General features: G+C 44.9%; 2 protein-coding genes across 8 annotated transcripts in view; one reads left to right on the top strand and one right to left on the bottom strand.

Moving 5' to 3' along the window:
• BMPR1B (bone morphogenetic protein receptor type 1B) overlaps positions 1-12152 on the bottom strand; it is an 804535-nt gene that overhangs the window by 707718 nt on the left and 84665 nt on the right. The window lies entirely within an intron of this gene.
• On the top strand, positions 4330-5972 carry LOC135049794 (uncharacterized). Its single transcript, XM_063955671.1, has 3 exons — positions 4330-4384; positions 4460-4672; positions 5293-5972. Exon 3 carries the CDS (start codon positions 5304-5306, stop codon positions 5970-5972), a length of 669 nt encoding a protein of 222 aa, XP_063811741.1. The 5' UTR covers positions 4330-4384; positions 4460-4672; positions 5293-5303.

Raw genomic sequence — 12152 nt, 5'->3', positions numbered from 1 at the left:
GGTACTGTCTATTGTGCGCTGCAATACTTATTAAGGGATATGATTGATATTTAATTCACATTTTAAATACTAATATAATATACATAGTAACAATTCTTGGGATACAATCTATTATTGGGAATTGCTCCGGACTGTCTTTGTATGTTAGTTTTCATTCATTTTGTATATCTTTAAGCATTGTGTATCTTTCTTGTATTCAACTACATTTAATAAGATTGTTTTCTGTGATTCTGATCGGATCCATTTTGCCTACTTATTTAGCTAATCCATGCTACACATCTGTACTGCATGTTATTATTTGGGTAATAATAACTGGGACTTACTTAAGGTCTAATTGTAGTTATATAAGGAGAACTGAAGGCTTCCTGCTTGGAGTCGCTCCTGAACCAACCTTAGTGGTGGCAAAGAATGTGGGAAGTAATCATAAGTGCATACCTCCCAACTATTAGGTGGAAAGAAGGACTCCAGCGCGGCGTAGCTGGCCATTCCCCCAGTTCTTCTTGTGTCCGTGAATAGATGCTGTGTGCATGCGCACAGCGTCTATTCACCGCTGCTTTCCAGCAGAGTAGCGAGTGACAGACGGCCTAGTAACTGCCCCCCCCCACCACCCCACCACCACCACCACAAAAAAACGGGACTGTCCCGCGAAATTCGGGACAGTTGGGAGGTATGATAAGTGTGTGTGATACTTAGGAGTGCAATCATTTTTAGACAGATTGGTTTTACCTTATACATGATTGCTGCTTTAAAAAAAGGGCAGACTCACACAAAGATCCACACCTCCAGCAACTCGGAGGCTTATACATTTAGCCCCAGGTGGTTGTTTTTTGTTTTTTTTATTTATTAACTCTATGTCATACCCATATCAATTGAGTGCTGATCGTGACAAGATATTGACAGCATTTAGAGATTGTGATTTCTTAGAACAGGGGTCTTAACATAGTAAGCTATAAAGGTCAGAGAATAAGAATGAATAATGAGAATGGCATCTTATATAAGTTGTACTAAGTATCTGTTTAATTATAAAAAGGAGACAACTCTTTAAAACCTATGACAGTTGCACAAGAACAAAAACCTGCAGCTAGCAGCCACCACCACCCAACAATTAGGAACTGTGATCCTCTGGAACTAGATTTAATATATATTTAATTAATACTGTATATACTTAAATAGTTTAAATACAAAAAATATGGCTACTTTGGGAATATATATGATTTGCAGGTGTGCACCTTCATCTGGATGAGTGCATAGGCAAGTTCTAATCTCTGCAGTCTCAGCATTTTCACACGTACAAGATCCTAGGACAGAATCAGGATAATGGGGTAATTCTGAGTTGATCGCAGCAGGATTTTTGTTAGCAGCTGGGCAAAACCATGTGCACTGCAGGGGAGGCAGATATAACATGTGCAGAGAGAGTTAGATTTGGGTGTGGTGAGTTCAATCTGCAATCTAAATTGCAGTGTAAAAATAAAGCAGCCAGTATTTACCCTGAACAGAAACAAAATAACCCACCCAAATCTAACTCTCTCTGCAAATGTTATATCTGCCACCCCCCTGCACTGCACATGGTTTTGCCCAACTGCTAAAAAATTTCCTGCTGCGATCAACTTGGAATTACCCCCAATGTCCTAAAGATATAGGAGGGGTGTCTGCTGTATGCTGTGCAGTGGTAATACTTCAAATACAAAAGGGCTGCAGCAGAAAATCAGTGTAACACTGACCTGAACAATGTACTTCCCCTCAAAGCTTTATACAGTATGTCCTATTTGTTTCTATTCTTAAAGAGTAGTTGGTTTCTTTTACACACAAGCATAGCTCCCAACTTTGGGAGATGGTAAGGAGGGGCTCCCTGGCACGGCGCCCGGACGTCATTGTGGGGGCATGCCCAGTCTCTGTCTCCTATGAACAGACGTTGTGCGCATGCGCACAGCGACTATTCCCTGTTGCTCTGCTCAGAGCAGTGACTGACAGGAGCCTCCCAACTGTTCCCTCCACCACGGTACATTGCAGTGGGACAGTCCCAATACAAGCGGACTGTCCCGCGAAAATCGGGACAGTTGGGAGGTATGCACACGTAGCGAAGGACAAAACTGTTTGTCACCCTGAAAAACCCTGATCTTCTCTCAACTCCTTTGACCCAAAGTACCTGTATGGACTCGACCCAGACAGAAATACAAAGACCCAGGGGAAAATGCAGGATTAGTGAGGGGGCCTTCTGTGCATACGCAGGTGTGTCTATCAGTCTATCTATAAAATATATATATATATATATATATATATATATACACACGTACACGTTACATAGAACACATAGGATATATTCACAGACAAACACACATATAGAACACACAGATAGATACATACATACATATACACATACAAAGAACACATACATGAACACACACATACTGAGAGAAAAACACACAGGGGGAAATTTACTAAGATTCGTATTTTCCAGATTCAGGTCAAAGTTCAATCACGAATGACATCGACAGTGTAAAATTGCAACTTTTTGAATTGATTACGACTAATTTACTAAGCTGTCGTATTCGTGTTTTTCTTTTGTTCCGATGTCGATGTCATTCGTGGTTTTCTGCTGTATAATGCGGCCGCGTTTGTAGTTTCGCGGCCGCGTTTTTGGTTTTTTTTACGACTGCGTCACATGTCTGTTACGGCAGTGATTTAGAAATTGCTGCCGCGTTTTTAGTCCTAAGTTTCGTTTTTGTCACGCATCCGTGATTGGTTGTATTCGTGAAGGAGGAGTGTCTGTGCATATTACTATAAAACCGCCCCAAACACACCGCACCTCGTGGGTTTAGCTAGTGGAGAGGAGAGAGGAAGGTGTATTTGGAGTTGGTGAGTTTGGTGGAGTTTTTGGAGGATTTGGAGAGGAGTTTTGTGATTGTTGAGTGCTGTACTGTGTGTGTAAGTAGTCTTGTCATATTTGTAGTATTGTTTTTTCTCAGTTTGTCAACTTTTTTGTCCTTGTTTTTTTTTTAAAGTCTTTTGTCATTGTTTGTGAGTGAGTGAGCGTGTGTGTTGGCTGTGTGGTGTGTAGTAGTAGTAGTAGTAGTGGAGGAGTGTGTTTTGTGTTTTGATTTTTCAGTGTTTTTTGTCGTTTGTCATCATGTCAGACTCAGAGGTCAGTGTGGTGGCGGAGGTTAGTGAGGTGGAGGCTGGTAGTGAGGTGGAGGCTGGTAGTGAGGTGGAGGCTGTTAGTGAGGTGGAGGCTGTTAGTGAGGTGGAGGGGGGTAGTGAGAGGGAGGAGGTTAGTGAGGAGGAGGAGGAGGGGGTGCCTGTTGCTGTATTCTCCAGTGATAGTGATGGTGTTGTGGCTCCGCAGCCACGCACCACTACCAAGACTGGCAGGAATATTAAGTTCAGCTATGCTGAAAACATGGCGTTGGTGCGTGAGCTGATGAAGCACCATCGCCAATTGTTTGGTCAGGATGCTGGCAAGGTGTCCTCCCGCAGGAAGTCTGTCCTGTGAGGGCAAGTAATAGTTGCCGTCAATAGTGAGGGTGTGGTGAGGCGGACTGAGGACACGTGTCGCAAGAGGTTCTATGACATAAAGCGGCGTGTCAAGGCCAAGATGGCCAAAGAGGCAAAATCAGCCCGAAAAACCGGAGGTGGCCCCCCTTTCCGGGCAACCTATCGGGAGTGGGAGGAGCCTGTGCGGGCATTGATTCCTGCAGAAGTGGTGTCTGCTACTCATGTCCGGGATTCGGACCGACCCACGCAGGATGGTGAGTTTTATTTGTTATATTTTTATTTAAATGTCCTCTAATTTTTTTTTTAATCATTTTTTAAGGGTAAAGGATGCAAAAATTGTTGGTCAGATATTGCAGGGCTATGCACCCTTAAGGTGTGTTTGTGTTTAGAAATTGCATTTTCCATCTTGCCTTGGCTGTATTTTTTTAAAAAAATTGCGCTAAAACAGGTGCAATGCCTGCTGGTATGTGTATTTGCCATAATAATTTTGCCATATTGCTTGGACATCGGTGTTGTATCTAATTGTATTTTTTAATATTTGATTTATTTACTTCCTAAAAAAGGTTCTATTAATTCAAAATTACATTTTGGTAACATTTGCAAGTAGTCAATCTATGCAATATCTGACGCATAATTCTCAAATGTAACAGATTTATTTTGTGCAACACCATGTACATTTTGATATACACCACAAATTAAGGAAGCACGAAGATCTTAAGCAGAAATTAGTTTATTTTCGAATACCTAATAGATGGTTACAGTACACTAAGGCTTTGCAGTTGTAATTTTTACACAAAGCATGGTAATAATGTTTGCTCCACTTTTTCAACAGTCCGACAGACCAGACGGCCAGACAGGCCTCAGACAACTCAGGATGATGCTGGGATTGCAGGTAAGACTTCACTGTAGTCACATATTCTGCAAACACATAGAAGTACAAAATATTAATGTTTATCTATTCTCATAGGTTCTGCTTCTGTAAGCCGACCTCCTGTAAGGCGCCCATCACAGGGCTCGGGCCACTTACCCAGGAGGCCAAGTAAGACACGGCGTCTTGGCACGGAATCTGCGGCTCCATCTTCCCCACCCAGGCGGCGCATTTCTGCAGTGTCACCCCAGCCACCACTGGCACTATTGGCGAGTCCACAGAGTGATGAGCCCCGATCACCTCAGTTATCTGGTGAGTCAAAACAGAAACTAAACACATCGCAAATAATCTACACAGTACAGTTACTATGTTGTGAGTTGGAGTTGAGATTACATGTTTGCCATAACAAGCAATGTGATGTTACGTCTTCAATTGCTAAAGGTGAAAATGCTTAATTTTTCAAGGTCTTAGTGGTTGATATCGGCAACATCATTTTTAAAAAAGAACATACATTTGTAAAAATTTAGCCCACACACGTGCACATTAAAATAAATATAAAATAAAAAAATAATTTAAAAATAAAAAAACCCTCCACAACATTATAGTGTTCACACATCTCCCCTGTCCGGTATGTAGACTGCTTACTTGCTCCGCTCCTCTGGACTATCCAGGTAAGCAGTCTATATCGTGGACAGGGGAGGTGACATAACACTGTAATGCTGTGGAGGGGAGGTAGTTAGGTGAGGATTACTCAAGTCTGTCTATGTGCACGCCTGTGATGGTATATATGTTTTTGGCGAAAAAACACATTATAAGTTTAGAAAAACAACTCTAAAAACTTGAAAAATGGAGTATTATGAATGTAGTAATGTGTACAACTAGCAAATAAATTATTTTATAAATAAACATTGCATGTTGGCCACCCCATACAGAGCCCAGCTTGATGGCCGACGTGGACCAGCAGGGACAAGACCAACAGGCAACCATCACACTGCAACTTACACCTGTTGACCCGAGCCAGCCAATACAGCTGCAGGATATCCCCCAAGCCTCCATGAGTCCACAACTGGCACAAGCTCCACCCCAAACACAAATACCAGATGACTTTTGGGCCAGTTGGACAAGCCAACAGGCCCAAAGCAATGCCAGCCTGACCGCACATACCCAACACCTTGCCAGTCTGCCCCATCATCTACCGCGCATTAGTCGCAACTCGGGCAGACTGATTGTACAAGTAGGCCGAATCGCAACATCGATGGAGCAAATAAGGGCTGACAACAACCAAATGCTGGCTCATTTAACGCGCATCATTGATGAGCAACAGCGCCATCAGAAGGCACTCGTTCAACTCATTCAGCACAACCAGGTTGTGAATGAGTCGTTATCCCGGATTGTAGCCAGCCACACTGCAACCAACACACAACTGAATGCTAGCATTAATAATTTGAGCAACAACATAACATTGATGGCAGCTCAACAAGTGACCTCCAGCTCTGGGACCACGACCCCTATCCAAACGCCAGTAACCTCCCCTGTTCGGCGTTCCTCCAGAGCACGTGCCAGTGAGCCAGCACAAAGCACAGCACCCAGCACACACAAGCGAAAAAAATAACAATTTTGCCAAATGTGTTTTTCTAAATAAAAATTTTGATTTGACAAACACACAACTTCCTGTGTCCGTCTCAAACATTGTAGAAGCTGCTATGTATGTATGTATGTTTTTCATGGGTAATGACTGAAAATGTATTTAGAACATAAACTAAGTACAATGTACACACCACTATAAACAACAAACAGTAAGTAACAAAACACACAATAGAAAGTATTGCAAAGTGTTTAGTCAAGGATAATTACATCCTACAAAAACTTACCAGAAAAATACCGCTGGATCACTTCTTGCCGTACCTGCCTCCCTACATATGTACTCACACTGTCACCAGATGGTTCTAACTCCTCTGCTTGCTGACTGCTTTCTCCCTCATCATGTGCCAGATGTTGACCTAAACACAGATTATGGAGAAAACAGCAGCAGAACACAATTCTAGTCACCTTTGAGGGACTATACAACAAAAGGCCTGCAGATTTATCCAGACACCGAAACCGTGACTTCAGCACACCAAAACATCTTTCTATCACATTCCGCGTAGCCTTATGTGCATGATTGTAACTGTGTTCAGCAGGAGAATCAGGTTGGGACAATGGAGTAAGGAGCCAAGAGTAGCAGCCGTAACCCCCATCACCTGAAAAACAGATATAGTCAACATTAGTACATGTGTTAGATTATTCTTTCCCCTACTCAAAAGTAGAGTTTGTGGTTAAAAGACATACACACAAAACATTTTAAACATACCCAACAGCCAGCCATCAGGCATTTGTCCGGCCTCAAATTTATCGAAGAACGATGACTGACTGAGGATGAAGGAATCATGGCAGCCACCAGGGTAACCTGCAACAACACTCATAATTTTAAAGTTTGCATCACAGACCACCTGGACATTAGTTGATTGTGCCAGATGTCTATTCGTATATATGTATTGCCGGCCCCTAGGTGATCTCAGCTGAACGTGTGTGCAATCTATGGCCCCCAGCACATTGGGTATGCCAGCAAGCTCATAGAAAGCTACCCTGACAGCACGCCACTCCGACTCCTCGGTAGGGAAGCAGATTGAGGCATTAATGTGTGGATCCAACACATCCAAAACCTGAGTGGACATTAAAGAAGCTAAGGTGAGTGTCATGTTAGGTATTCTATACAATACTGTGTTGTTTGTACTTACAGAAGCAACACTTAGACATAACCGCCTATGTATTTTTAGACTCACCTGATTCAAATATCTTGAAAAGGTGGGCTGTGAGATACCAATGACGTCGCCTGCCACAGCCTGGAAGCTCCCAGTAGCCATAAAGTGTAACACAGCCAGGAGTTTGTGTAGGCCTGAGACAGAGCGAGAGCGTGCTGTCTCAGGGTCTAGGCCCAGTTTGACAAGGTCATACAGGTGGAAAATGTTGGTTCTATTTAGGCGGAACATCTGTATGACCCTATCATCGGACAATGCGTTTAAGTTTAAACGCCCTCTAAAAAAACGAGGCTGGCGCAGCCTCCGCGGCACCTGGACAACCTGTTGACCATGTTCACTTACCTGGGCCTGATTCCTGGAAGCCTCATGGAGCAGTCTAAGGTATCCCACAGCAAACATAAATTCATTGGCACACACCACAGCCGCCATTTCAGAGTGAGAGAAATTCAAAATGTGCCTGGAACACTTTTATAGGGCCAAACATTCAGGTGTGAGTAATGGATAATTGAGTACACATGTAAACACGCTTTTCAAATGCTGGCGCGTTTTTTTTTAGGAATTTTTTACGATTTGTAATTTTTCACGGCCGCAAATGCATTTTCACGGCAGCAATTACAATTACGAATGGTTAGTAAATGACCGAGATTCATATCTAAACAGGCGTAATTTGACCGATGGTGTATTCATTCGTGATTTTTAACTTGAACTTCCAAAATATTACGAATGACCACATCACTGCCGTGATTTGAGTTTAGTAAATTACCGAGATGACACTTTGATGAAAAAACGGCATCTCGGTCAAAATCGGGAGCTTAGTAAATTTACCCCACAGTGTCAGACACGGAGTGATGTGTAATGCCGTCTGAGTTGGCCAGAGGTCGTACTTTTTTTTTTTTTTTTAAAGGCAACCATTTACAATGCAAAATTAGGCAGGGTATTACATACATGTTTTACACCAAATGTTAGTGTTCATTATCAGTCCACGGATTGCCAGAAAATAAGATTTTACTTACCGATAAATCTATTTCTCGTAGTCCGTAGTGGATGCTGGGGACTCCGTCAGGACCATGGGGATTAGCGGCTCCGCAGGAGACAGGGCACAAAACTAAAGCTTTAGGATCAGGTGGTGTGTACTGGCTCCTCCCCCTATGACCCTCCTCCAAGCCTCAGTTAGGATACTGTGCCCGGACGAGCGTACACAATAAGGAAGGATATTGAATCCCGGGTAAGACTCATACCAGCCACACCAATCACACCGTATAACTTGTGATCTAAACCCAGTTAACAGTATGACAAACGTAGCAGCCTCTGAACAGACGGCTCACCACAATAACAACCCGATTTTTTTGTAACAATAACTATGTACAAGTATTGCAGACAATCCGCACTTGGGATGGGCGCCCAGCATCCACTACGGACTACGAGAAATAGATTTATCGGTAAGTAAAATCTTATTTTCTCTGACGTCCTAAGTGGATGCTGGGGACTCCGTCAGGACCATGGGGATTATACCAAAGCTCCCAAACGGGCGGGAGAGTGCGGATGACTCTGCAGCACCGAGTGAGAGAACTCCAGGTCCTCCTCAGCCAGGGTGTGCCCCTGACCAAGTAGCAGCTCGGCAAAGTTGTAAAGCCGAGACCCCTCGGGCAGTCGCCCAAGATGAGCCCACCTTCCTTGTGGAATGGGCATTTATATATTTTGGCTGTGGCAGTCCTGCCACAGAATGTGCAAGCTGAATTGTACTACACATTCAACTAGCAATCGTCTGCTTAGAAGCAAGAGCACCCAGTTTTTTGGGTGCATACAGGATAACAGCAAGTCAGTTTTCCTGACTCCAGCCGTCCTGGAAATCTATATTTTCAGGGCCCTGACAACATCTAGCAACTTGGAGTCCTCCAAGTCTCTAGTAGCCGCAGGTACCACAATAAGCTGGTTCAGCTGAAACGCTGATACCACCTTAGGGAGAAACTGGGGACGAGTCCGCAGCTCTGCCCTGTCCGAATGGACAATCAGATATGGACTTTTGTGAGACAAAGCCGCCAATTCTGACACTCGCCTGGCCGAGGCCAGGGCCAACATCATGGTCACTTTCCATGTCCAAATCCACAGATTTGAGCGGTTTAAACCAACGTGATTTGAGGAATCCCAGGACTACGTTGAGATCCCACAGTGCCACTGGAGGCACAAAAGGGGGTTGTATATGCAGTACTCCCTTGTCAAATTTCTGGACTTCAGGAACTGAAGCCAATTCTTTCTGGAAGAAAATCGACAGGGCCGAAATTTGAACCTTAATGGACCCCAATTTGAGGCCCATAGACACTCCTGTTTGCAGGAAATGCAGGAATCGACCGAGTTGAAATTTCTTCGTGGGGCCTTCCTGGCCTCACACCACGCAACATATTTTCGCCACATGTGGTGATAATGTTGTGCGGTCACCTCCTTCCTGGCTTTGACCAGGGTAGGAATGACCTCTCCCGGAATGCCTTTTTTTTTTTTTTTTTTTTTTAGGATCCGGCGTTCAACCGCCATGCCGTCAAACGCACCCGCGGTAAGTCTTGGAACAGACATGGTACTTGCTGAAGCAAGTCCCTTCTTATCGGCAGAGGCCCTGAGTCCTCTGTGAGCATCTCATGAAGTTCTGGGTACCAAGTCCTTCTTGGCCCATCCGGAGCCACGAGTATAGTTCTTACTCCTCTACGTCTTATAATTCTCAGTACCTTTGGTATGAGAAGCAGAGGAGGGAACACATACACCGACTGGTACACCCATGGTGTTACCAGAACGTCCACAGCTATTGCCTGAGGGTCTCTTGACCTGGCGCAATACCTGTCCAGTTTTTTGTTCAGGCGGGACGCCATCATGTCCACCTTTGGTCTTTCCCAACGGTGCACAATCATGTGGAAAAAACTTCTCGATGAAGTCCCCACTCTCCCGGGTGGAGGTCGTGCTGAGGAAGTCTGCTTCCCAGTTGTCCACTCCCGGAATGAAAACTGCTGACAGTGCTATCACATGATTTTCCGCCCAGCGAAGAATCCTTGCAGTTTCTGCCATTGTCCTCCTGCTTCTTGTGCCGCCCTGTCTGTTTACGTGGGCGACTGCCGTGATGTTGTCCCACTGGATCAATACCGGCTGACCTTGAAGCAGAGGTCTTGCTAAGCTTAGAGCATTGTAAATTGCTCTTAGCTCCAGTATATTTATGCGGAGAGAAGTCCCCAGACTTGATCACACTCCCTGGAAATTTTTTCCTTGTGTGACTGCTCCCCAGCCTTTCAAGCTGGAATCCGTGGTCACCAGGACCCAGTCCTGAATGCATAACTGTGGCACTTTAGTAGATGAGCACTCTGCAGCCACCACAGAAGAGACACCCTTGTCCTTGGAGACAGGGTTATCCGCTGATGCATCTGAAGATGCGATCCGGACCATTTGTCCAGCAGATCCCACTGAAAAGTTCTTGCGTGAAATCTGCCGAATGGAATCGCTTCGTAAGAAGCCACCATTTTTCCCAGGACCCTTGTGCAATAATGCACTGACACTTTTCCTGGTTTTTGGAGGTTCCTGACTAGCTCGGATAACTCCCTGGCTTTCTCCTCCGGGAGAAACACCATTTTCTGGACTGTGTCCAGAATCATCCCTAGGGACAGCAGACGTGTCGTCGGAGACAGCTGCGATTTTGGAATATTTAGAATCCACCCGTGCTGTCGTAGAACTACTTGAGATAGTGCTACTCAGACCTCCAACTGTTCTCTGGACCTTGCCCTTATCAGGAGATCGTCCAAGTAAGGGATAATTAAGACGCCTTTTCTTTGAAGAAGAATCATCATTTCGGCCATTACCTTGGTAAAGACCCGGGGTGCCGTGGACAATCCAAACGGCAGCGTCTGAAACTGATAGTGACAGTTTTGTACCACGAACCTGAGGTACCCTTTGTGAGAAGGGCAAATTTGGACATGGAGGTAAGCATCCTTGATGTCCAGGGACACCATATAGTCCCCTTCTTCCTGGTTCGCTATCACTGCTCTGAGTGACTCCATTTCGAATAGGTCTCACCGAGCCGTCTGGCTTCAGTACCACAATATAGTGTGGAATAATACCCCTTTACTTGTTGTAGGAGGGGTACTTTGATTATCACCTGCTGGGAATACAGCTTGTGAATTGTTTCCAATACTGCCTCCCTGTCGGAGGTAGACGTTGGTAAGCAAACTTCAGGAACCTGCGAGGGGGAGACGTCTCGAATCTCCAATCTGTACCCCTGGGATACTACTTGTAGGATCCAGGGGTCCACTTGCGAGTGAGCCCACTGCGTGCTGAAACTCTTGAGACGGCCCCCCACCGCACCTGTTTGTACGGCCCCAGCGTCATGCTGAGGACTTGGCAGAAGCGGTGGAAGGCTTCTGTTCCTGGGAATGGGCTGCCTACTGCAGTCTTCTTCCCTTACCTCTATCCCTGGGCAGATATTATGGGGACGAAAGGACTGAGGCTGAAAAGACTATGTCTTTTTCTGCTGAGATGTGACTTGGGGTAAAAAAAGGTGGATTTTCTAGCTGTTGCCGTAGCCACCAGGTCCGATGTACCGACCCCAAATAACTCCTCCCCTTTATACGGCAATACTTCCATGTGCCGTTTGGAATCTGCATCACCTGACCACTGTCGTGTCCATAAACATCGTCTGGCAGATATGGACATCGCACTTACTCTTGATGCCAGAGTTTCGCATATATAGAAATGCATCTTTTAAATGCTCTATAGTCAATAAAATACTGTCCCTGTCAAGGGTATCAATATTTCCAGTCAGGGAATCCGACCAAGCCACCCCAGCGCTGCCCATCCAGGCTGAGGCGATCGCTGGTCGCAGTATAACACCAGTATGTGTGTATATACTTTTTAGGATATTTTCCAACCTCCTATCAGTTGGCTCCTTGAGGGCGTCCGTATCTGGAGACGGTAACGCCACTTGTTTTTATAAGCGTGTGAGCGCCTTATCCACCCTAAGGTGT

Source organism: Pseudophryne corroboree, chromosome 1, assembly GCF_028390025.1.
Source record: "Pseudophryne corroboree isolate aPseCor3 chromosome 1, aPseCor3.hap2, whole genome shotgun sequence".
Lineage (NCBI taxonomy): Eukaryota > Metazoa > Chordata > Amphibia > Anura > Myobatrachidae > Pseudophryne > Pseudophryne corroboree.
The sequence above is the reverse complement of the archived record's forward strand: the minus strand, read 5'-3'. Positions and strand labels throughout refer to the sequence as shown.

What these genes read in the sequence shown, in the direction of transcription:
- LOC135049794 (XM_063955671.1), top strand. Translation starts at nt 5,304, where the DNA reads ATGGCCGACGTGGACCAGCAGGGACAAGACCAACAGGCAACCATCACA.